Source organism: Aquarana catesbeiana, linkage group LG03, assembly GCF_042186555.1.
Source record: "Aquarana catesbeiana isolate 2022-GZ linkage group LG03, ASM4218655v1, whole genome shotgun sequence".
NCBI lineage: Eukaryota > Metazoa > Chordata > Amphibia > Anura > Ranidae > Aquarana > Aquarana catesbeiana.
The window spans coordinates 9,817,064-9,844,194 of record NC_133326.1 but is presented as its reverse complement, the minus strand read 5'-3'; the positions used below and the strand labels follow the sequence as shown (position 1 = coordinate 9,844,194).

Sequence of the window (27,131 nt, the reverse complement as noted above, 5' to 3'; positions counted from 1 at the left end):
GGTGGGTTTTTTTTTGGGGGGGGGGGGGCGCAAACAACAACCACCACCCCCCTGCTGTCTGACGGTTGGTCCTCCGGCATATTACCCCATCTAGGTGGTGGGCATTGGGTAGCAGTGGGCATCCGGCATCAGGCTCCTGTGTCTTCTCCTCCTTCTCGCTTCCGCCGTGCGTCTTCTCCCCTCCGCCTAGGCGTCCAATAGGATCGCCTGTCCTTTCAGCCAATCGGGGTTGACGGGGACTCAGACCCGCTTTCTGGTTGGCCCGGAGGAGGATCAGTGTTACAATAGTGAATATTCATTCGCTGTTGTAACACACAAGGCTCTGCGTCCGGAGCCAACCCTATTTTGAAGCCTATTAGAGCCTATGGCTGTAATCAGGTGCTTCCAAAAACACCCCCGTCCCCGCCAGTGTAATTTATGGTTGTGGGGGGGGGGGGGGGGGCAGTGCCCGTGCACCCTTAATGGACGGGCCGCCCCTTGCTGTACACACTGGAATTATATTGAGTTAATAAATTAAGTTCTATCTTTTAGATTTAGGCCGCTTTCACACTGCCGCGACCCTGAAAGTCCCGCGATTTTGCCGCAATTTCAGGGAAGGCCTGTGTGATCTTCAGGTCTATGGACCTCAAGTCGCATCAAAGTCGGACCAAAGTATAACAGGGACTACTTAAAAGCCGCACAGATATGAATGGTTATCATTGGAAATCATGGGGAACGACTTTTCATACAACTCTGATGTCCAAAGTCGCAGGAGAAGTCGCCTCAGCGGGAATTTTGTTGTGTTTTTTTTTAAACATAGTTTATTGAAAATATACACGTTTTGTGTTTTTAATATATTTTTAAGCAAAAAACTATAATTTGATATTTCTAAGGGGGGGGGGGGGGGGGGGTGGCAGTTTGGGGCCCTGTCAGGTAGGCTGTACGGGGGCCCCGGGTTTTCTAACAGCAGTCCTGAATGCATACACATTATTGTATTTAGGTAAAAAAAGAATTTGTATTAAAATGGGGGAAATAATAGATTCTTGGAGGTAATTGAAGCAAATCAAGCACCTTTCTTTGACGAGTGAGTTTTAAAACCAGTTCACGGCAATTGACCATCTTACATGATAATTGTTCATCTCACACGTTTGCCCCTGGTGATTTAAAGTGGTTGTAAACCTCAAACAGGAAAATATGAACAAAGCCTATCCTTCTGTAGTGTGTACTTGTTTCAATCCAGAGCACTAAGCGTCTTTTTTGTCTGCCGCTTTGTTCCTCTGCTATCAGCATGAGTCCCTTCTGACAAGTTTCCTGACACCAAGAGAAAAAAGGTGACAGGGGAGGAGCTCCAGCACACAGCCTGTGTTTGACAGCCTCGGCTCTGTTCCTGTGTGCTGTGTGAAGGGTGCTGTGCCCCTTCCTTTCCATTAGCTCTCACTGAGCTCCGCAGAGTGTAACTTGAGCTCCCCACCCCCTGCTTTCTGGAAGCTCAGACAAGCTGTATAAATTCTATACTAGGGGTGCACTGATACCAAGCATTTGCAGGAGTACTTGTACTCCTGCAAATGCTCTGATGCTTAAACTGATACTTAGGCAGCCTCAGGGGTGATCGGTGCGGCGGGTCGGGGGAGTTACAAGCACCGATCTCCCTGTATAGCTTTTCTGACAGCCGCTTCTCCTCCTCTCCCTTCTGTGGCTGTCAGGGAGGTTGGTGCTTGCAACTCCCCCCCCACCGCTACACCGATCACCCCCGGCTGTCGCCCTCTGTGCTCCCCGTGTCCTCCTTCAGGTCCCCCTGTGTCCTCCCTGGCCTCCTCTGGGTCCTGATCCATTTTGTCCTCCGGCTCCCCCTCTGTGTCATCCTCCGGGTCCCCCTCTGTGTCACCCTCCGGGTCCCCCTCTGTGTCACCCTCCGGGTCCCCCTCTGTGTCGGTCCCCCTCTGTGTCATCCTCCGGGTCCCCCTCTGTGTCATCTTCCGGGTCCCCCTCTGTGTCATCCTCCGGGTCCCACTCTGTGTCACCCTCCGGGTCCCCCTCTGTGTCACCCTCCGGGGTCCTCCTCTGTGTCACCCTCCGGGTCCCCCTCTGTGTCATCCTCCGGGTCCTCCTCAGTGTCATCCTCCAGGTCCTCCTCAGTGTCATCCTCCGGGTCCTCCTCAGTGTCATCCTCCAGGTCCTCCTCAGTGTCACCCTCCGGGTCCTCCTCAGTGTCATCCTCCAGGTCCCCCTCTGTGTCATCTTCCAGGTCCCCCTCTGTCATCTTCCAGGTCCCCCTCTGTGTCATCTTCCAGGTCCCCCTCTGTGTCACCCTCCGGGTCCTCACATAGTGTCATCCTCCAGGTCCTCCTCAGTGTCATCCTCCAGGTCCTCCTCAGTGTCATCCTCCAGGTCCCCCTCTGTGTCATCTTCCAGGTCCCCCTCTGTGTCATCTTCCAGGTCCCCCTCTGTGTCACCCTCCGGTCCTCCTCAGTGTCACCCTCCGGGTCCTCCTCAGTGTCATCCTCCGGTTCCCCCTCAGTGTCACCCTCCGGGTCCTCCTCAGTGTCACTCTCCGGGTCCTCCTCTAGTGTCATCCTCCAGGTCCCCCTCTGTGTCATCCTCTGGGTCCTCCTCAGTGTCAACCTCCGGGTCCCGATCCATTTTATGCTCCAGGTCCCCCTCTGTGTCATCCTCTGGGTCCCCATCTGTGTCATTCTCCGGGTCCCCCCTCTGTGTCATCCTCCGGATCCCCCTCTGTGTCATCCTCCAGGTCCCCTTTCTGTGTCATTCTCCGGGTCCCCCTCTGTGTCATCCTCCGGGTCCCCCTCTGTGTCATCCTCCGGGTCCCCCCTCTGTGTCATCCTCCGGGTCCCCCTCTGTGTCATCCTCCGGGTCCCCCTCTGTGTGTCACCCTCCGGGTCCCCCCTCTGTGTCATCCTCCAGGTCCCCCTCTGTGTCACCCTCCTGGTTCGTCCTTTGTGTCACCCTCCGGGTCCCCTTCTGTGTCATCCTCCGGGTCCCCCCTCGGTGTCATCCTCCGGGTCCCCCTCTGTGTCATCCTCCAGGTCCCCCTCTGTGTCATCCTCCAGGTCCCCCTCTGTGTCACCCTCCGGTTCGCCCTTTGTGTCACCCTCCGGGTCCCCTTCTGTGTCATCCTCCGGGTCCCCCTCTGTGTCATCCTCCAGGTCCCCCTCTGTGTCATCCTCCAGGTCCTCCTCTGTGTCACCCTCCGGTTCGCCCTTTGTGTCACCCTCCGGGTCCCCTTCTGTGTCATCCTCCGGGTCCCCCTCTGTGTCATCCTCCGGGTCCCCCTCTGTGTCATCCTCCGGGTCCCCCTCTGTGTCATCCTCCGGGTCCCCCTCTGTGTCATCCTCCGGATCCCCCTCTGTGTCATCCTCCGGGTCCCCCTCTGTGTCATCCTCTGGGTCCCCATCTGTGTCATTCTCCGGGTCCCCCTCTGTGTTATCCTCCGGGTCCCCCTCTGTGTCATCCTCCGGGTCCCCTTCTGTGTCATCCTCCGGGTCCCCCTCTGTGTCATCCTCCGGGTCCCCCTCTGTGTCATCCTCCGGGTCCCCCTCTGTGTCATCCTCCGGGTCCCCCTCTGTGTCATCCTCCGGGTCCCCCTCTGTGTCATCCTCTGGGTCCCCATCTGTGTCATTCTCCGGGTCCTCCTCAGTGTCATCCTCCGGATCCCCCTCTGTGTCACCCTCCGGGTCCCCCTCTGTGTCATCCTCCGGGTCCCCCTCTGTGTCATCCTCCGGGTCCCCTTCTGTGTCATCCTCCGGGTCCCCCTCTGTGTCATCCTCCGGATCCCCCTGTGTCTTTTCCGGCCCTCTGGCTCCTCCTATGTCAGTGCATATTTTTTAGCTCTGATCGCTGTATTGGTGTCACTGGTCCCCAGAAAGTGTCACTGAGTGTCAGATTTGTCCACCGCAATGTCGCAGTCCTGCTAAAAAAAAATCGCTGATCGGCGCCATTACTAGTAAAAAAAAAAAAACAATAAAAAAACGCTTATTGGGATTTTTTTTAACAAAAATATGTAGCAGAATACATATTGGCTTAAAATTTATGAAGAAATTTTATTTATTACATTTTCTTATTGGATGTTTTATGGCAGAAAGTAAAAAAATATTGTTTTTTTTTCAAAATTGTTGATCTTTTTTTGTTTATAGCGCAAAAAATAAAAACCGCAGAGGTAATCAAATACCACCAAAAGAAAGCTGTATTTGTGGGGGGAAAAAAGAACATCAACTTTATTCGGGTACAGCGTCGCACGACCGCGCAATTGTCAGTTAAAATAACGCAGTGCCGTGTCGCAAAAAATGGCCTGGTCATGAAGGGAGGTAAATCTTCCGGAGCTGAAGTGGTTAAAGTAGAACTACAGGCAAAGCTCTTTTTTTTTTTTCATTTTGGATAGAGTAACGGAGTGTTATAACCCCAGTCGGATTTTTTTTTTTTCACCATCTGTGTCCCATTGCAGAGATTTCCCTTCACTTCCTGTCCCATAGCCAAACAGGAAGTGAGAGGAAATCCCTATAAATTAAGGGAATTGCTTGGGGACCCCCCCCCCCCACAGTGTCCCCATTGGAAGATTTCGCCTCTATCACTTTTCTGGGGACAACACATCATTTGGGATTTTCTTTTACTTTCGGTGATAATGGTAAACAGGAGAAATAGAGAGGATGAATCTCCTTATCCGCTTGCCGACTGCATAACTTACAAGCTCAATCTCTGTCAGATTGGATGGAGAGCGTCTGAGAACAGCAATTTTCAATTCATGCCACAGATTCTCAATGTGATTTAGGTCCGGACTGTGACTTGGCCATTCTAACACATGAATATGCTTTGATCTAAACCATTCCATTGTAGCTCTGGCTGTATGTTTCGGGTCGTTGTCCTGCTGGAAGGTGAACCTCCGCCCCAGTCTCAAGTCTTTTGTAGACTCTAACAGGTTTTCTTCTAAGATTGTCCTGTATTTGGCTCCATCCATCTTCCCATCAACTCTGACCAGCTTCCCTGTCCCTGCTGAAGAAAATCATCCCCACAACATGATGCTTCCTCCACCATGTTTCACGGTGGGGATGGTTTGTTCAGGGTGATGTGCAGTGCTAGTTTTCCGCCACACATAGCGTTTTGCTTTTAGGCCAAAAAGTTCAATTTTGGTCTCATCCGACCAGATCACCTTCTTCCACATGTTTGCTGTGTCCCCCACATGACTTCTCACAAACTACAAACAGGACTTCTTATGACTTTCTTTCACCAATGTCTTTCTTCTTGTCACTCTTCCATAAAGGGCAGATTTGTGGAGAACACGACTAATAGTTGTCCTGTGGACAGATTCTCCCACCTGAGCTGTGGATCTCTGCAGCTCCTCCAGAGTTACCATGGATCTCTTGGCTGCTTCTCTGATGAATGCTCTCCTTGCCCGGCCGGTCAGTTTAGGTGGATGGCCATGTCTTGGTAGGTTTGCAGTTGTGCCATACTCTTTCCATTTTCCGATGATGGATTGAACAGAGCTCCATGAGATGTTCAAAGCTTGGGTTATTTTTGTTATAACCTAACCCTGCTTTACACTTCTCCACAACTTTATCCCTTACCTGTCTGGTGTGTTCCTTGGCCTTCATGGTGCTCTTTGTTCACTAAAGTTCTTTAACAAACCTCTGAGGGCTTCACAGAACAGCTGTATTGATACTGAGATTAAATTATACACAGGTGGACTCTATTTACTAATTAGGTGACTCCTGAAGGCAATTGGTTCTGTTAGATTTTAGTTAGGGGTATCAGAGTAAAGGGGATTGAATACAAATGCCTCCCCACACTTTTCACATATTTATTTGTAAAAAATGTTGCAAACCATTTATCATTTTCCTTCCACTTCACAATTATGTGCCACTTTGTGTTGGTCTATAAAATGCCAATAAAACAGAGAATTTATATCAAATACTTTAATTTTCCTTTCCTGATGGACTCCATGGCAGCCTACTTATGGGTTAATCCTGCCTCTCATACCTCATAAGACCCCACCCCCATAAATCTTTGCATCTAGTCAGTTCCGTAACGTAGCCTACTCCAGCAAATGGGAGGGAACTCCTGATGCCATGGAGTCCATCAGGAAAGGACAATTACGGTAAGTATTTGATATAAATTTTCTGTTTTCCTGACAGACTCCATGGCAGCCTACGTATGGGAAATAACTAGCCATACACAACCGGGGGGGCAGTTGCTGGTTAAAGAAAAAAAGGTTTAATTGGCACCGTCAACAGATAAGACATGCAAACCAAAATTAACCGAAGACAAAGAAGCCGGTTCTACGCAATAGTGCGTCATAAATGTGTTAATTGACGACCATGAGGCCACTTTACGGATTACTTCCGTGGATACATGATGGGATGCTGCCCACGATGTGGAAACGCTCCTGGTAGAATGAGCGGTCACTGCCTCCGGAGGCGCCAAACCCTTAGACTTAAGCCCACTGAATGGCCTGAACAATCCACGCTGCAATGGTTCTAGAGGAAGCACGCAATCCTTTGTTTTTTCCATGGAAATAAATGAACAGATGATCAGACTGCCGAAAAGAAGCTGTGGCTTTTAAATATTGCTTTAAAACTTCTCTAACATCTAAAGGGTGAATATTAGAGTCTTCAGTTATCCGGAAAGTTGGAGGAACAATCTCCTGATTCTCGTGAAATACAGATGTTACCTTAGGATTTGATCCTAACAGGATTCAATACTACTCGATCAGGGAAACATGTAAGGAATGGCTCCTTGAATCCTAGAGAACTGATCTCGCAGACCTTCTTAGCTGATGTTATGGCTACTAGGAAGACAGTTTTGAGAGAATGATCTTTAATAGATGACTGATCCATATGTTGTATTTCTTTCTCTGAGAAGAAATCCAGGACAAAAGGAAGATCCCACTTGGAAAATCTCGGTTTTCTTTGAGGCCTGAGCCTTACTGCTCCTCTGAAGAACTGCCTGGTAAGAGGGTGTCTGGCCCAGGATACACCTGTGAAGGCAGAGATTGCGGAAACCTGAACTCGTAAAGAACTCACTGATAAGGATAGATCCAGGCCTGTTTGTAAAAAGCCCAAAATATCCTGTATCTTTGGATCATTACAGAAACCGTCAGTGGTGTAAACATTGTCCGCAAACTTCGACCAAATTCTTTGGTAAACTTTGTTGGTACCTGGTCTTCTGGCATCCAGTAAAGTAGCAATAGCTGTACTTGGACACCCTAGTGCTTCCAGCCTTCCCCTCTCAAAAACCAAGCCATCAGATGGAGATGGCATGGGCATGGGTGAAGAGATGTTCCCTGCAACAGGAGATCTGGTCTGGAAGGGAGAGGAACTGGATCCCGGTAGCTGAGCTGCATCAAGAGGGGGAACCATGGTCTGTTGGGCCAATATGGAACAACTGCCACTACTTTGGCTTCTTCCCACCTGAGCCTCGATAGAAATCGGAGAATGACCGGAACTGGGGGAAAAACATAAGCCCTGTGGAATCTCCACTGGTCCGTCAGGGCATCCACTTCGAAGGCCTGGGGACAACGACATCTCATGTAAAATTTCTTCAGTTTGAAATTGCACGGGAAGCCAAACAGGTCTACTTCCGGCAAGATTCCCAGAGACAGAATCCAGTTGAATACCTTGGTATGGAGAGACCATTCGTTGTTGTCCAGGGAAAACCTTGAGAGAAAGTCTGCCTGGATATTTTGAATTCCGGGAAGATAAACAGCTGTCAGATTCGTCAAGTTTGCCTGGACCCAGGACATGATCGGCCTTCCTTCAGTAAGGAGAGACTTACTGTCTCTTGATATATGACATTGCTGTCGTATTGTCTAGCCTTAGGAGAACTGAGTCTCCTGATGTTAAGTGGCGAAATGCTTGTAGAGCACGGAAGGCAGCTCGGAGCTCTAGAACATTCAAGACTACACCTCGAGATGGGAAATCCCATTTGCCTTGGGCTACCTCCGTCAGACAGACCTCTGTTGCTGGCATCCGTTGTCACCGTGATCCAGGAGACAGGTGCTATGGAATGGCAATTGAAGAGATTTTTACGCTGCAACCACCAGGGGAGGCTCTCCCGCATGGAAGGGGTTATCCAGACAAGATGGTCTCGAGACCCCGGATCCCATTGTTGGAGAAAATCCTTCTGAAAGGGCCGCATCTTCCATTGCGCACATTTCACCATGGGGGCTGTGGCTACCATGGTTCCGATTATCTTGAGACATTGTGAGGCTCTGAGAAGGGATGACGACATTGCGAGATGAATTCTGTCCCGGATTACCGGAATTTTCTCTAGAGGCAAGGAGATGGTGCTCTTCACCGTGTCGAATTGGGCTCCGAGGAATATTAGAGACTGTGTCGGGTCTAGATGACTTTTCTCCCTGTTCAACAGCCAACCAAACTCTGTCAGAGTAGAGATGACCTGATCTCGATGTGACAACAGCTGCTCCCTGTCTTGCGAAAGCAGGAGTATATTGTCCAGATAGTGGTGTAACCAGATACCTCTGACCCTGATTAATGCTACAACAGCCAGTAAGAGCTTCGAAAACACTCGAGGCAATGTTGTAAGCCCGAATGGGAGACATCTAAATTGAAGATGTCTTTGGTCTACTGCGAATCAGAGATATTTCTGGAAATCCCTCGCAATCGGGACATGAAAATAGGCATCTTTCAGGTCTATGGAGACAAGCCAGTCCTCTGGTTGTATTGTCTGATGTATTGTCAGCAATGTTTCCATCTTGAATTTTTCCATCTTGATGAAGGAGTTCAGGTGTGTCAAGTCGATGACTGGCCTCCAGGAGCCATTCTTTTTGAGGACCATGAAAAGGGGGAGTAAACCCCTTGAAATCTTAATGGCAGAGTCAAGCTTATTCCCAAAGAGGGAGGAGTCCTCAAAGGGAATTCTGCACCATGCCTGTTTAGACAACCCACGGGCGCAACCACAAGGCGCGCTTAGCTGTGACCGAAGAGAGCATGACACGTGCCACAAGGTGAATGATATCAAGGGATGTTTCCCCCAAAAAAACTGACGCCAGCTTCAGCTCGTGTACTGGTGAGCTCTTGACCAACTCTTCAGAGATGCTTCCTAAAGCTGCATCAATATCATCCGTACAGGCTTTCATAGCTTTAGATAAGGCTGCAAGAGCCAGGGCTGGTTTACAAGTCATACCTGCCGTAATATAAATGCGCTTGAGGTCATTGTCGATCTTCCTCTCTAATCCATCTTTAAAGGAGATGTTATCTTCCAGAGGGAGTATAACATGTCTCACCAACCTCATAAGAGCTGCATCAATGAGGGGAGCCAACTCCAGATGCTTTACCTCCTCACCCTTGAAAGGGTACATTTTTGCTACTTTAGAAATTATCAAGTTTTTTCTCTGAACTTTACTCCATTCATCTGAAATAATTTTGCCAAGTTCACCCAGGAAAGGGAAGTTTGGGCGTTCCTTCTTGAGCTGCTTAAAGTATTTCCTCTGTTTAGAGGGTGCTTCTACTGGCTCTTCCCATCTCAATGCGTCTTTAACTGCTTTGACCAACTGTGGAACCATGGAAAAATCAAAACCTGTGCAAGGTTCGTCCACCTCCGCCTCGCTGTCCGATGAACCATCTAAAGAGAGACTGTCGAGAGGGACCTGGGATCCCAGGGTCGATCCCACCAGGAGCTGGTGCTGGAGCAACAGGAGGGTTGGATGTACGGTCACAATTCGTTCTGTTCAGGGATTCCCGAACCACTTTTCTGACCAGAGCTTCCACTTGCTGGTCTCCAGCTCCTCTTTCCTTTCCTTTGCAGCTCGAGAATAGCATAACTCGAAGAGAGATTTACCCTATGGGACCCAAGCTTTAAATCCCCAGCAAGCTTTCCTTTCAGAGCGGCTGGAATGGCAGTGAGAATGACGACTAGACGTGGACTGTCTAGAAGATGGTCCAGGATGTCTAAGACTTAACGCTGAATGACGATGTGACCTAGAAATGTCATTATCTTCACGTGCCGAAAGCCGGTGTTCAGACCTAGAAGGGCTGAGGAGAAAGAAAAATAAAATGCACCTGACAAATAAACCCAAACAAACAGGCAGAGGGAAAAATAATTCCATCCTACCTGCCGTGTAAGGGTTGGCCACTGGGGGGGCGGTGACACATCCATGGCAGAAGGCTTGAAGACACTGAAAGTAATCAACAAAGCATAAGTAAAACAAATGACTTAGCAGTAAGTTAAAATCAAAGTCAGGCAATGCAGCATCACCTCTTACCTTAAGCACCAAGGATATGTGCTCGGGAAGCAGCTGCTAAAGCCTGTAAGGTATCCCAAACAATACCTGAATCTCACAGCTATTTGAATCTGCCGCCCTAAGATGATGTCATCGCGCACTCATCGCACCTGCTCTGTGCCCAGCACCACCCCTTGGACCGCCGTCATTCCGTCCGGACCGCGCACGCTCAGCCAAGCCTCGACCTCGATCACGGCACACGCAGACGGTCCGAGAAGCGGTGAGCTGGAACGCAGATGCGTCTCAGCCGCCATGGCCAGGAAAATGGAGCTAGAGCAAAAGACACAGACAACAAAACAAACACAGCTGCCATGTAAGTTATATATACATTACCACTACGGCACCAATTCGATCCGGCCTGGGACTGGGAGCCATGTTGCTCAAACTGCAGGACCAGGGCATCTCAAGAAGGGGCCTCCCGCTAATAGCTGGGATGTTTGGCCATGTTGCCGCTTGACTGCCAATGGCTGGCTAGTAAGATCTTCAAGGTATCGCATTAACTGCCCATGTCCACCCTGCTAATAGCTAGGGTAAAAGGACTCCAGAAAGGACACCGCCTGAACCGCCATCTTCACGTGCAGACCACCAGGACTGGACCGAAAACTTCATAAGGTAAGACTACCTTGGTCCTAGGAGGAGGACAAAAAAGGAACACGGTCTCTGACTAGATGCAAAGATTTATGGGGGTGGGCTCCTATGAGGTATGAGAGGCGGGATTAACCCATACGTAGGCTGCCATGGAGTCTGTCAGGAAAATACATTTACATTTTTGGTTGTAACATGACAAAATGTGGAAAATTTCAAGGGGTTATGAATACTTTTTCAAGGCACTGTAGATCCATTCCTATGGATTATAGTGTAATTGGATGCAGAAAAGGAAGCTTTGATGGTCCAATATTGCTACAGAAATTCATATAACCACCATTTCATGGTGTCCGGTTTTTCCCACTGGGCAGAGCGCCAATGCCCACAACTGAAATTGTGATATTTATTGTAGAAGCTGGAGTATATTATTCAATATTTATTACATGACTTTTACCTGGCATGAAGCCCACCTTGGTTCCTACAATTCTCTGAATTTGTTCAAATGTCAAGCCGGTATTTTGTCTCGTAATTTCACACGGATGTTCCAGAGATAAAAAGAGACAGTAGGAAGACTATAATTTGAAATATTATTGGTTTTCGAGAATTACTATAATTATTTCTACTACTGTTGACGGTAATAACTTTTACCAATCGCCAGTGTGAATGACAGAGAAGAGACACGCTGCTAAAATTTCCATAATTGTCCTGTAAAATTCATGGGATTTTCCAGCTGGAAAGCTCACAATAGCAATTTCCACGTCTTTGATGGAAATATCTGCATCCAATTATTCCAACTCTTCTAAGAAGAAACCTCAAAACTCAGTTTCTTATGAAAAAATTAATGTAAAGAAATTTTCAAAGTTTAATAAATAGATTTTATTTTCATTACATTTTCAAAGTTTAATAAATAAATTGATTTAAAAAAATGAATAAAAATTAATTTTCAAAGTTTATTAAATAGATTAAAAAAAAAAAATGATTTCAAAGAAATTCAATATAAAGGTTTGTTTAAAAAATGAACATGAACATTTTTTTCAAAATTCAATAAAATATATTTATTTAAAACAATGAATGTAAAGAAATTTTAACAATTCAATAAATAGATTTATTTAAAAAAAACGAATGTAAAGAAATTTTAACAATTCAATAAATAGATTAATTTAAAAAAAATGATTGTAAAGAAATTGTCAAAATTAAATTATAAGATTTATTTAAAAAATGAATGTAAAGAAATTTTCTAAATTCAATAAATACATTTATTTAAAAAATGAATGTAAAGAAATTTTCAAAGTTTAATAAATAGATTTAGAAAGAACGAATCAAAATAAATTTTCAAAGTTTATTTAATAGATTAAAAAAAAATGAATATAAAGAAAATGTCAACGTTTAATAAATAGATTTTAGCCCTCATTCACACTGAACATGGCTTTGAAATCGCTCTGAACTCGATTTAAAAGTCGCATTTCAGTCCGACTTTGGGGGGGTGGCTTGAAAGACATCTGTGCGGGTTCATGCACAGATGTCTATTGAAATCGCCCCTGAAGTCGCCAAAGGTAGTGCAGGAACTACTTTTGGAAATCGGTGGCGCAAAGTCGGCGTCGCACCGATTAGGACTCTGTTATCGCCGGCAATAGGCTGCGATTTGACCCGTCAAATCGCATGTCAAATCGTGCCAATGTGAATGGGGCTTAAAAAAAATGAATATAAAGAAATCTTTCAAAATTCAATAAATATATTTATTAAAAAAATATATGTAAAGACATTTTCTAAATTCAATAACTATATTTATTTAAAACATGAGTGTAAAGACATTTTTAAAATTAAAAAAAATTGATTTATTAAAAAAAATAATGTAATGAAATGTTCACAATTCAATAAAAGGTTTAATTTCCAAAATTAAACTAATAGATTTATTTAAAAAAAAATGAATGAAGAAATTGTCATAATTTAATTATAAGATTTATTTAAAAAATGAACGTAAAGAAAGTTTCTAAATTCAATAAAACGATTTAAAAAAAAAAAAGAATGATGAAAGAAATGAAGATTTACTTAAAAAAAAATGAATGCAAAGATTCTGGTGTGCAGTATATGAATATCAGTTCTTGTAATAATTAATAAAGATGTTATCAAAGACTAACTCCAGAAATTAGACGAACTTTACCCTTTCACTGCCAGAGACATTTTCGCACATGTTAAAAATGCACATTTTAGGCCTGAAGATTAGGTAAAACCCCCAAACATGATATATGTTCTGAAAGCAGGGACCCTTAAGAATACAATAGTGGTAGTTCCAATGTTTTATGTCACACAGTATTAGTGCAACGGTTTAGCAAAGAATATTTTTCAGTAAAAAATACGCTAAAGTTAATTTTGGTGCGCACAAACACAACATAATACTTTTGGGTAGATGAGGTTGCACAGAGTAGATACCAAACATGTCCAACCTTGAATTGGGGGTGTACTTCTTGCTGCGGGCACAAAGCATCACGACCGGGGCATGGTAAACCGACGCCTGCTGCAACTAAAGGGGGCGTGATAAAAAAAAAATCGGGTCAACCGCGGGTTTTTGCAACTACTCAACGGCTTATGTGAATGTGCCCTTTATTGTTGCTCTTCTCCTCTCCTTTGGTCCCTGTGGGTTGTGGGTAGTCATCACCTCGGCTATTAACCCTGTATTGTAGGTGGAGGAGGCAATAGTGCGACCGCAGCCGGGAGCCCCTTAGGAGGCTTCATAGGACCAGTCGCACCACTGCAGGGACCCTACTGGAGGGAGGAATAAGGTATTACACATTATTCATACATCCCTAGACTAAACGAGCAGTTAACCCTTGCAGTCCAGGGGGAAATGACAGCGAGAGTAGTTTTTGTCTAATTCCCGCAGTTGGCCTTTAAATGCCACCGCATCAGAAAGATTAAATCCTGAAGTCGCTTCCACGGCTATTAGGGAATTTTTAGTAATCACGGGTTTTTCCTTAGCTAAGCACACAAGGACTTTACTATTTATATCCCTTTGCTCTGAAATCCTCTGTGACTGACGCAGTCGGCATTTTGGGTTAGGATGTTCATTTAGGCCATATGGCTCAGAACATTGTCTGCCAGCTGATATACGATTTACCTGAATTATCAGTTTTATATATAGGCTACAACAGCTGGGCTTTAATTTCTGCTAGTAGCAGTGTTAGAGTATGTTATAGCAGGTACAATATCTATCCTATAATAGTACAAAATCTATCCTATAATAGTATGATATCCATCCCATAAAAGGACAATATCTATCCCATAATAGTATAATATCCATCACATAATAGTGCCGTATCCATCCCATAATAGTACAATATCCATCCCATAATAGTACAATATCCATCCCATAATAGTATCTATATCCATCCCATAATAGTAAAATATCCATCCTATAAATGTACTATATCCATCCCATAATAGCACAATATTCATCCCATAATAGTAACTATATCCACCCCATAATAGTACAAATCCATCCCATAATAGTATCTATATCCATCCCATAATAGTAAAATATCCATCCTATAAATGTACTATATCCATCCCATAATAGCACAATATTCATCCCATAATAGTAACTATATCCACCCCATAATAGTACAAATCCATCCCATAATAGTGCAATAGCCATGCCATACTAGTACAATATCCATCCCATAATAGTACAGTATCTATCCCATAATAGGGCAATGTTCATCCCATAATAGTAACTATATCCACCCCATAATAGTATAAATATCACATAATAGTACAGTATCCACCCCATAATTGTACATTTCCTCAGTTACTTCCTGGTTTCTATGCCTAGGCAAATGATGTCCTACATCCCAGGAGTCTTCAGCAGGGGAGGAAGTGGGGAGGAAGTGTTTTCTTAGCTAAGCACACCCTCTCGCCTGCATGCCTGAGCTAAGGGCAGATGGATTCCAGGAAGCAAATGTTACATGACTCATCTGCCCTTACTGGCCATGACTAGAATTGCTGGGGGGGTTTCAAAATGATTTCTCAACAACATGATTGATGGAGACATGGATGGATGGATGTGGGGGTGGGAGGATGGATGGAGACATGGCTGTATGGGGGAGTGGTAGGATGAATGGAGACATGGATGTATGGTGGAGTGGAAGGATGGATGGAGAGACATGGATGGATAGAGACATAGATGGAGACATGGATGGATGGAGACATGGATGAATGCGGAAGTGGAACGATGGATGAAGACATGGATGGATGGGGAAGTGGAAGGATGGATGGAGACATGGATGGATGGAGGAGTGGAAGGATGGATGAAGACATGGATGGATGGGGGAGTGGAAGGATGGATGGAGACATGGATGGATGGGGAAGTGGAAGGATGGATGAAGACATGGATGGATCGGTGAGTGGAAAGATGGATGGAGACATGGATGGATGGAAACAAAGATTGAGACATGGCTGGATGGAGACATGGATGAATGGGGGAGTGGAAGGATGGATGGAGACAAAGATTGAGACATGGATGGATGGAGAAGTGGAAGGATGGATGGAGACATGGATGGATGGGGGAGTGGAAGAATGGATGGAGACATGGATGGATGGAGGAATGGAAGGATGGATGGAGACATGGATGGATGAGGTAGTGATAGGATGGATGGAGACATGGATGGATGGAGGAGTGGAAGGATGGATGAAGACATGGATGGATGGAGGAGTGGATGGACGGAGGAGTGGAAGGATAAATGGAGACATGGATGGAGGAGTGGAAGGATGGATGAAGACATGGATGGATGGAGGAGTGGAAGGATGGATGGAGACATGGATGGATGGAGACAAAGATTGAGACATGGATGAATGGAGACATGGATGGATGGATGGATGGAGGAGTGGAAGGATGGATGGAGACAAAGATTGAGACATGGATGAATGGAGGAGTGGAAGGATGGATGGAGACATGGATGGATGGAGACAAAGATTGAGACATGGATGGATGGAGGAGTGGAAGGATGGATGGAGACATGGATGGATGGGGGAGTGGAAGCATGGATGGAGGAGTGGAAGAATGGATGGAGACATGGATGGATGGATGGAGACATGGATGGATGGAGGAGTGGAAGGATGGATGGATGGGGTAGTGGAAGGATGGATGGAGACATGGATGGATGGAGGAGTGGAAGGATGGATGAAGACATGGATGGACGGAGGAGTGGAAGGATGGATGGAGACATGGGTGGATGGGGGAGTGAAAGGATGGATGGAGACATGGATGGATGGAGGAGTGGAAGGATGGATGAAGACATGGATGGATGGAGGAGTGGAAGGATGGATGGAGACATGGATCAATGGAGACAAAGATTGAGACATGGATGAATGGAGACATGGATGGATGGATGGAGGAGTGGAAGGATGGAAGGAGACAAAGATTGAGACATGGATGAATGGAGGAGTGGAAGGATGGATGGAGATATGGATGGATGGGGGAGTGGAAGGATGGATGGAGACATGGATGGATGGGGGAGTGGAAGAATGGATGAAGACATGGATGGATGGAGACATGGATGGATGGAGACAAAGATTGAGACATGGATGAATGGAGACATGGATGGATGGAGGAGTGGAAGGATGGATGGAGACATGCATGGATGGGGGAGTGGAAGGATGGATGGAGATATGGATGGATGGGGGAGTGGAAGGATGGATGGAGATATGGATGGATGGGGGAGTGGAAGGATGGATGAAGACATGGATGGATGGGGGAGTGGAAGGATGGATGAAGACATGGATGGATGGAGACATGGATGAATGGAGACAAAGATTGAGACATGGATGAATGGAGACATGGATGGATGGAGGAGTGGAAGAATGGATGGAGACATGCATGGATGGGGGAGTGGAAGGATGGATGGAGATATGGATGGATGGGGGAGTGGAAGCATGGATGGAGACATGGATAGATGGGGGAGTGGAAGGATGGATGAAGACATGGATGGATGGGGGAGTGGAAGGATGGATGAAGACATGGATGGATGGAGACATGGATGAATGGAGACAAAGATTGAGACATGGATGAATGGAGACATGGATGGATGGAGGAGTGGAAGAATGGATGGAGACATGCATGGATGGGGGAGTGGAATGATGGATGAAGACATGGATGGATGGGGGAGTGGAAGGATGGATGGAGAAGTGGAAGGATGGATGGAGACATGGATGGATGGAGACATGGATGGATGGGGAAGAGGAAGGGTGGATGGAGACATGGATGGATGGATGGAGACAAGGATGGATGAAGACATGGATGGATGGGGGAATGGAAGGATGGATGGAGACATGGATGGATGGATGGATAGGGGGAGTTTGCTTTTAAAATTAAAAATGAAAGAAATGATTGTTGGGTTTGCAGTGCTCAGATACAGTTTTGTTTTATTATTATGATTCCGGGATTTGGATCTGTGCCATCAGATGCCGTATGAGGAGGAGATGACCTCGGCTCCGGCGGAGTGCTCTGATCTGCCCCGGGGGAGGGTTCGAATTGCTGGGAAGATGTTTACTGAACCACAAACAAGATCTTCTGTATAGTATATGTGATAGAAATTCTTCCGGGGATCAGAACGCTCAACAGCAATCTTAACCCCTTGGCTCCGACATAATACATACTGTATATGCGGCTTCACTGGATTGTGTTTTTTCCGTGAGGCCACATTTTTGCGTATCTGAGCGGCAGTGGTCGGTCTTTATTACAGGAAGTCTCTCACTGGATTATTGCACAGATCTGGAAGAAATACACAGATCTCACGAGGTTCCAGAAGAGTCCACATGATGAATGTATACAGACAATATTAGCTTATTCCAAAGTTCTGCTTTAATATCCTAATATCAAGATCTCACTTTTACGCCTCATTTGATTCTATTGCTGTACTGTAAGCATTCTTTATGTGCACAGTTCAAAACCTTAAAGGGCATCTCCACTTCTGTTGCAAAAGACCCCCCCACACACACACACACACACACACCCATTGTTCTATGTGTTTTACAGGGATTGTAACAAACTTTGTTGCAGATTCCTACCTTTTGTTGTTCTGAAAAAATAGCTGTTTGTTTCTCTGTGTCCATGTGCTATGTGAATAGGAGTGATTTAATTATCAGCTGCTGCACCTGCAGGGATCCAACAAGGGATAGTGGCAGGGTCTGCATCCTTTTAGATGTGATTTCCCTTTGGGAGTATCGCACCAAAAAATGACACTTTTGTTGCAGGGGATGCCCAAAATTTGACTTTTATCTCAGTACAGACTTCTGGGAAATCAGTGAGCCAATCACACAAGCAGGAAATTACATTTCCTGCTTGTGTGTATGTATATATATATATATATATATAATTTTTTTTTTTTTAAGCAGAGGTCCTAGAGAATAAATTGGTGGATTTTGCAGTTTTTTTTTTGTCACACTGTATTTGTGCAGCGTTTTTCTAAACGCAATTTTTGGGGGGAAAAATTGACTTTTTAAATTTTTAATGCATTAAAAACACAATATAATACCCAGTTGTGTGGTAAAATATAAAAGATGATGTTACGCCGAGTAAATAGATACACATAATCATGTTACACTTTAAAATTGCGCACACTCGTGCAACGGCTACAAACTAGACATGTGCAATTCAATTAGTTCCGAATTAGTTTTTTTAATGAATTTTGACAAATTCTTTCATTAGGAAATATCCCGTTTATTGAATTTTTCCGAATATTTGTAAATTCGAAAATTCAAAAATTCATAAGTCCGAAAATTTAAAAAATCCGAAAACCCCAAAATTATAACTTTACTATTACTAACTATTAAAGGGATTGGAATTTCCTTTAAATGTGTGTGTTAGTGAACGTAACGATTGCGAATTTCGTTACGAATTATCTGAAATAAGGAATGCTGCATCTAAACTAATTGAACGTAATAAATTAATAACAATACATAACAATGAAAAAATAACCCGTTTAACAAATGTTTCTGAATATTCGAAAATTCGTAAATTTGAAAAAGGTCCTAAATTCGAAAATCCAAAAACCCGAAAATGTTCAAAATCTGAAATAATAACTAACTAATAATAACTTTACTATTACTTACTATTAAATTATAGGCATTGGAATTTCCTTTCAAATTTGGCTGTTAGTGAACATAACGAATACGAATTTATCCGAAGTTACGAATCATCTGAAATAACGAATGCCGCATCTAAACAGATGAAACGTAACTAATTAATAATAATAAATAATAATAATAAAAACTTTTAGTATTATTATTATTTATTATCAATTTGTTCCGTTCCATTTGTTTAGATGCAGCATTCGTTGATTCGGATAATTCAGATAAATTCGTATTTGTTACGTTCATAAATATCCACATTTGAAAGGAAATTCCAATACCTATAATGTAATAGTTCGTTATTGTTAGTTAGTTATTCTTTCGAATGTTTGTATTTTCTTTCTTATTTTCAGATTTACGAATTTACGACCCGAAAAAACAGAAAAAAAAGCAAAAATCTAATGAAACGAACACATTGTTCGGCAGTGCACATGTCTACTACAAACGACATAAATCTTACTATCCATAGGTGACACTTTAAAAGCCTTTACAGGTTACCACTTTAGATTTACAGAGAAGGTCTAGTGCTAGAATTACTTCTCATGATCCGACATTCGCGGTGATACCCTCACATGTGTGGGATGATCGCTGTTTGCATGCGTGCGTGTGGGACCGATGAGTGCGTTTGCCTTTGAGCGCGAGCACAGGGGGCTGGGGGGGGGGGGGGGCGCTGTTTTAAAAATTATTTATTTTATTTTTACTTTTTTTTTTTTTTTTAACCACTTTTATTGCTTTTAGAAGAAATGTAAACATCCCTTGTGACAGCAGTAAGCTTGTGACAGGTCCTCTTTATGGAGAGATCTGGGGTCTATAAGACCCCCAAAACAGTACCCGGGCAATGTCTGCAGCTGCAAGCATCATCCTGGTACAGCCACTTAACCACTTCACCCCCGGAAGGTTTAGGCCCCTTCATGACCAGGCCATTTTTTTGCGATACGGCACTGCGTCGCTTTAACTGACAATTGCGCGGTCGCGTGACGTTGTACCCAAACAAAATTGACGTCCTTTTTTCCCCCACAAATAGAGCTTTCTTTTGGTGGTATTGGATCACCTCTGCGGTTTTTATTTTTTGCGCTATAAACAAAAAAAGAGCAACAATTTTGAAAAAAATAACAATACTTTAACTTTTTTCTATAATAAATATCCAAAAAAACAAATTTCTTCATCAGTTTAGGCTGATATGTATTCTACTACATATTTTTGGTAAAAAAAAAAATCGCAATAAGCGTATATTGATTGGTTTGCGCAAAAGTTACAGCGTCTACAAAATAAGGGATAGATTTATGGCATTTTATTATTTATTTATTTTTTCCAATTATTGCGGCGATCTGCGATTTTTAGCAGTACTGTGACATTGCGGCTGACAGATCGGACTCTTAAAAATTTTTTTGGGACCAGTGACATTTATACAGCGATCAACTATAAAAATGCACTGATTACTGTGTAAATGTCACTGGCAGGGAAGGGGTTAACACTAGGTGGCGATCAAGGGGTTAAATTTGTTCCCAGGGAGGTGTTTTTAACTCTGAGGGGGAGGGGACTGACTGGAGGAGGAGAGAGATCGCTGTTCCTAATCACTAGGAACATCAGATCTCTCTCTCCTCCCCTGTCAGAAGGGGGATCTGTCTGTTTACATTGACAGATCCCCGTTCTGGCTCTCTTTTCCGCGATTGCGGGTTGCCTGCGTACATCGCGGCCGCCAGCCATGCGCCCGTGTCCCCCGCCATGCAGCGGGCATGCGCGCACGCGCCTGCTATGGCTCTAAAAGGAGCCAACGTACTCCTATGGCGATTTGCAGGAACGAGCTGATCTGCCGCAGTATAATGATGGTGGCTGGTCGGCAAGTGGTTAATGTGTACGGTTTTCGTATGGGAAAAATCAGACAAGAAAGACTGCACATGATCAGAAACAATAAATAATAATTTAAAAAAAGCCTCTGTCGTATGAGAATTTTCGCACAAATTTTCCTTCATCAGTTCTGATTTGCTGTGAAACAATGAGAAAAATCAGACGATCGTTCGATTTTCTTATAGCGTGTACCCCACTTAAAACGCACTGACACTGATACTAATTTAAAAAAAAATCTTGTTCAAAAAATACTAACCATGAACTGTGACCCTGACCTTTGACCCAAACACTAACCTTGGCACTGACCTAGATCAAACCTTGATCTAAGTATTTAAAAAAAAATAATAATAATAATTTTATTTTTTTAATTATTATTATTATTTGTATTTCTTTTTCTATCTCTGCAAGGACAGAGAATGATACAATGTATCTGTCTCATCCATTCACAGAGACAGAAGACATGGCGGGGCGGGCTTCACAGTGACTGATCATTGTAATAGCCAATCAGAGGCAATCACAGCAAACAGGTGACCTGGAATCGGCCTCTCCGGGTCCTGATCATTAGAACGGGGCCCGGGGCTCTCGGTGAGACCTCAGTCTCTATACTGGGAGCACAATGTGTGGCACACTCCCGGCACAAAGGGAGATAAGCAAATATGCAGCCCCCACCGCAAAAAGAGCAGTCCGGTGGGGCCGCATATTTGCGTACGGTCGGTGTGAAGGGGTTAAGGTAGATGTAAATCTCATTGGTATCAGTGGGAGGAATAGTGCCCCATCATTGGTATCAGTGGGAGAAATAGTGCCCCATCATTGGTATCAGTGGAAGGAATAGTGCCCCATCATTGGTGTCAGTGCAGGGAATAGTGCCCCATTATTGGTATCAGTGGAAGGAATAGTGCCCCATCATTGGTATCAGTGTAAGGAATAGTGCCCCATTATTGGTATCAGTGGAAGGAATAGTGCCCCATCATTGGTATCAGTGGAAGGAATAGTGCCCCATCATTTGTGTCAGTGCAGGGAATAGTGCCCCATCATTGGTGTCAGTGGGAGGAATAGTGTCCCATCATTGGTGTCAGTGGAAAAAATATTGCCCCATCATTGGTATCAGTGGGAGGAATAGTGCCCCATCATTGGTATCAGTGGGAGGAATAGTGCCCCATCACTGGTATGAGTGGAAAGAATAGTGCCCCGTCATTGGTATCAGAGGAAGGAATAGTGCCCCATCATTGGTATCAGTGGAAAAAATATTGCTCCATCATTAGTATCAGTGGGAGGAACTGGGAGACGATCATTGGTATCAGTGGGAAGAATAGTGCCCCATCATTGGTATCAGTGGGAGGAATAGTGCCCCATCATTGGTATCAGTGGGAGGAATAGTGCCCCATCATTGGTATCAGTGGAAGGAATAGTGCCCCATCATTGGTATCAGTGGAAGGAATAGTGCCCCATCATTGGTATCAGTGGGAGGAATAGTGCCCCATCACAGGTATGAGTGGAAAGAATAGTGCCCCGTCATTGGTATCAGAGGAAGGAATAGTGCCCCATCATTGGTATCAGTGGAAAAAATATTGCTCCATCATTAGTATCAGTGGGAGGAACTGGGAGACGATCATTGGTATCAGTGGGAAGAATAGTGCCCCATCATTGGTATCAGTGGGAGGAATAGTGCCCCATCATTGGTATCAGTGGGAGGAATAGTGCCCCATCATTGGTATCAGTGGAAGGAATAGTGCCCCATTATTGGTGTCAGTGGAAGGAATAGTGCCCCATCATTGGTATCAGTGGAAGGTCTAGTGCCCCATCATTGGTATCAGTGGGAGGAATAGTGCCCCATCATTGGTATCAGTGGGAGGAATAGTGCCCCATCATTGGTGTCAGTGGGAGGAATAGTGCCCCATCATTGGTATCAGTGGGAGGAAAAGTGCCCCCTCATTGGTATCAGTGGGAAGAATAGTGCCCCATCATTGGTATCAGTGGGAGGAATAGTGCCCCATTATTGGTATCAGTGGGAGGAATAGTGCCTCATCATTGGTATCAGTGGGAGGAATAGTGCTCAATTTTTGGTGTCTGTCTAGAAATATTTGATTTTGTCGGCATTCACACTGAATGAATATTCCTGCAGATTTTCAGGACAATAGCTCTGCAGTGAATAATATCCTCGGGGTTCAGAACTGCTTGGTTTATATCCTGTCTGTGCAATCAGAAATCACCAGCTTGGCCTGTAAGCTCCTAAGAGGTAACAGAGGGGTTTGGGTTCCTGGTGGACTGGGCCAACTTCTCAGTCGATAACCGTTAAGATAGAGGGACGGACTGCACCTAAATGAGGAGCGTGCAGGTCAGCTGGGAGTAAAGATAACCAAAAAGTTGAATTTCAAAAGAGCCAACTTCCCTAAACTACAAACCTTGCTAAAAGGCATAAATTGGGATAAAATCTTAGGAACAAAGAACACGGAGGAGAGATGGGTTTGCTTTAAGAGCATATTAAATAAGGGCATTAGCCAATGTATCCCATTGGGTAATAAATTTAAAAGAGCGAACAAAAGTCCTGGATGGCTTATCTCCAATGTAAAAATGCATATAAAGCAAAGGAGAAGGCCTTCAAAAAATACAAGGTTGAGGGATCATCCACAGCATTCAGAATTTATAAAGAATGCAATAAGAAATGTAAGGGTGCAATTAGGACGGCTAAGATAGAAAATGAAAGACACATAGCGGAGGAGAGCGAAAAAAATTCCCAGAAATTCTTTAAGTATGTAAACAGTAAAAAAGGGAGGACAGACCATTATTGGCCCCATAAAGAATGAGGAAGGACATCTGGTTACAAAGGATGGGGAGATGGCAAAGGTATTGAATTTATTCTTTTCCTCAGTCTTCACGAGTGAATCGGGGGGCTTCAGTAACCAAAACTGCAGTGTTTATCCTCATGACACAACACAGGAAGCACCTACATGGTTAACAGAGGACGGAATTAAAATTAGACTTGAGAAACTTAACATTAATAAATCACCGGGACCAGATGGCTTGCATCCGAGGGTACTCAGGGAACTCAGTCAAGTGATTGCCAGACCATTGTTCCTAATTTATACTGACAGTCTACTGACTGGAATGGTACCAGCTGATTGGAGAAAAGCCAATGTAGCACCAATATTTAAAAGGGTCCCAAAATACATCCCTGGGAATTACAGACCAGTTAGCCTAACATCAATAGTATGTAAACTCTTGGAGGGGATGATAAGGGACTATATACAAGATTTTAGTAATAAGAATGATATCATTAGCAGTAATCAGCATGGATTCATGAAGAATCATTCTTGCCAAACCAATCTATTAACCTTCTATGAGGAGGTGAGTTGCCATCTAGATAAAGGAAGGCCCGTAGACGTGGTGTATCTGGATTTTGCAAAAGCATTTGACACAGTTCCCCATAAACTTTTACTGTACAAAATAAGGTCCGTTGGCATAGACCATAGGGTGAGTACATGGATTGAAAACTGGCTACAAGGGCGAGTTCAGAGGGTGGTGATAAATGGGGAGTACTCAGAATGGTCAGGGGTGGGTAGTGGGGTTCCCCAGGGTTGTGTGCTGGGACCAATCCTATTTAATTTGTTCATAAACGACCTGGAGGATGGGATAAACAGTTCAATCTCTGTATTTGCAGACGATACTAAGCTAAGCAGGGCAATAACTTCTCCGCAGGATGTGGAAACCTTGCAAAAAGACCTGAACAAATTAATGGGGTGGGCGACTACATGGCAAATGAGGTTCAATGTAGAAAAATGTAAAATAATGCATTTGGGTGGCAAAAATCTGAATGCAATCTATAGACTGGGGGGAGAACCTCTGGGGGAATCTAGGATGGAAAAGGACCTGGGGGTCCTAGTAGATGATAGGCTCAGCAATGGCATGCAATGACAAGCTGCTGCTAACAAAGCAAACAAAATATTGGCATTAAAAAGGGGATCAACTCCAGAGATAAAACGATAATTCTCCCGCTCTACAAGACTCTGGTCCGGCCGCACCTGGAGTATGCTGTCCAGTTCTGGGCACCAGTCCTCAGGAAGGATGTACTGGAAATGGAGCGAGTACAAAGAAGGGCAACAAAGCTAATAAAGGGTCTGGAGGATCTTAGTTATGAGGAAAGGTTGTGAGCTCTGAACTTATTCTCTCTGGAGAAGAGAAGCTTGAGAGAGGATATGATTTCAATTTACAAATACCGGACTGGTGACCCCACAATAGGGAGAAAACTTTTTCGTGGAGGAGCGTTTAACAAGACTCGCGGCCACTCATTAAAATTGGAAGAAAAGAGGTTTAACCTTAAACTACGTAGAGGGTTCTTTACTGTAAGAGCGGCAAGGATGTGGAATTCCCTTCCACAGGCGGTGGTCTCAGCGGGGGGCATTGATAGCTTCAAGAAACTATTAGATAATCACCTGAATGACCGCAACATACAGGGATATGTAATGTAATACTGACATATAATCACACACATGGGTTGGACTTGTGTTTTTTTTTTCAGCCTCACCTAATATGTAACATTGCAGTATGTTGGTGATCTTCACAACTAGAACCAGAATACACGGCCTTCCCTCCTCCACAGATTTCCTGTCTTTATCGCATTTATAAAACGCCTGATTCTCCGCCGTCCTTTCCTCTAATCATCTGTGTTCTTTCTTCTTCACAGAGAGATGCAAAGGGCCAGCACCTGTTCGACCTCCTGTGCCACCATCTGAATCTGCTGGAGAAAGATTACTTTGGAATCCGATATGTAGATCCCGACAAGCAAAGGGTGAGTGTGATACTTTGAATGTACAGTGCCTTGAAAAAGCATTCAACCCCTTGAGGTTTTCCACATTTTGTCATGTTACAACCAAAAACGTAAATGTATCTTATTGGGATTTTATGTGATAGACCAACACAAAGTGGCTCATAATTGTGAAGTGGAAGGAAAAGGATAAATGGTTTTCCAAATGTTTTACAAATAAATATTTGAAAAGTGTGTGTGTAGATTGCTTTAAGAAAGGCCTGGATACTTTCCTAAATGTACATAATATAACTGGGTACTGACATTTATAGGTAAAGTTGATCCAGGGAAAATCCGATTGCCTCTCTGGGATCAGGAAGGAATTTTTTCCCCTGCTGTAGCAAATTGGAGCATGCTCTGCTGGGGTTTTTTGCCTTCCTCTGGATCAACTGTGGGTATAGTATTGGGTATATTGGATTGTACGTTTTTTTTTTTTTTTTTTTTTTTTTGGTTGGACTGGATGGACTTGTGTCTTTTTTCAACCTGACTAACTATGTAACTATGTAACTATGTGTGTGGGGGGGGGGGGCATTTGTATTCAGCCCCCTTTACTCTGATACCCCTAACTAAAATCTAGTGGACCAATTGCCTTCAGAAGTCATATAATTAGTAAATAGAGTCCACCTGTGTGTAATTTAATCTCAGTATAAATACAGCTGTTCTGTGAAGCCCTCAGAGGTTTGTTAGTGAACCTTAGTGAACAAACAGCTTCATGAAGACCAAGGAACACACCAGACAGGTCAGGGATAAAGTTGTGGAGAAGTATAAAGCAGGGTTAGGTTATAAAAAAATAACCCAAGCTTTGAACATCTCACGGAGCTCTGTTCAATCCATCATCGGAAAATGGAAAGAGTATAGGACAACTGCAAACCTACCAAGACATGGCCGTCCACCTAAACTGACCGGCCGGGCAAGGAGAACATTCATCAGAGAAGAGCCAAGAGGTCCATGGTAACTCTGGAGGAGCTGCAGAGATCCACAGCTCAGGTGGGAGAATCTGTCCACAGGACAACTATTAGTCGTGTTCTCCATAAATCTGCCCTTTATGGAAGAGTGACAAGAAGAAAGACATTGGTGAAAGAAAGTCATAAGAAGTCCTGTTTGTAGTTTGTGAGAAGCCATGTGGAGGACACAGCAAACATGTGGAAGAAGGTGCTCTGGTCAGATGAGACCAAATATAAACTTTTTGGTCTAAAAGCAAAACGTTATGTGTGGCAGAAAACTAACACTGCACATCACCCTGAACACACCATCCCCACCGTGAAACATGGTGGTGGCAGCATCATGTGGTGGGGATGGTTTTCTTCAGCAGGGACAGGGAAGCTGGTCAGAGTTGATGGGAAGATGGATGGAGACAAATACAGGACAATCTTAGAAGAAAACCTGTTAGAGTCTACAAAAGACTTGAGACTGGGGCGGAGGTTCACCTTCCAGCAGGACAACGACCCGAAACATCCAGCCAGAGCTACAATGGAATGGTTTAGATCAAAGCATATTCATGTGTTAGAATGGCCCTGTCACAGTCCAGACCTAAATCACATTGAG

The 27,131-nt window shown here is 44.3% G+C and overlaps 1 protein-coding gene across 1 annotated transcript in view; it reads left to right on the top strand.

The window, feature by feature from the left end:
• The window catches only part of FRMD5 (FERM domain containing 5), a 155,005-nt gene that overhangs the window by 50,676 nt on the left and 77,198 nt on the right, over window positions 1-27,131 (top strand). Inside the window, exon 2 of the mRNA XM_073618251.1 lies at window positions 25,467-25,571. Within this exon, the coding sequence (XP_073474352.1) occupies window positions 25,467-25,571 (105 nt within the window). The remainder of the gene's footprint in view (window positions 1-25,466; window positions 25,572-27,131) is intronic.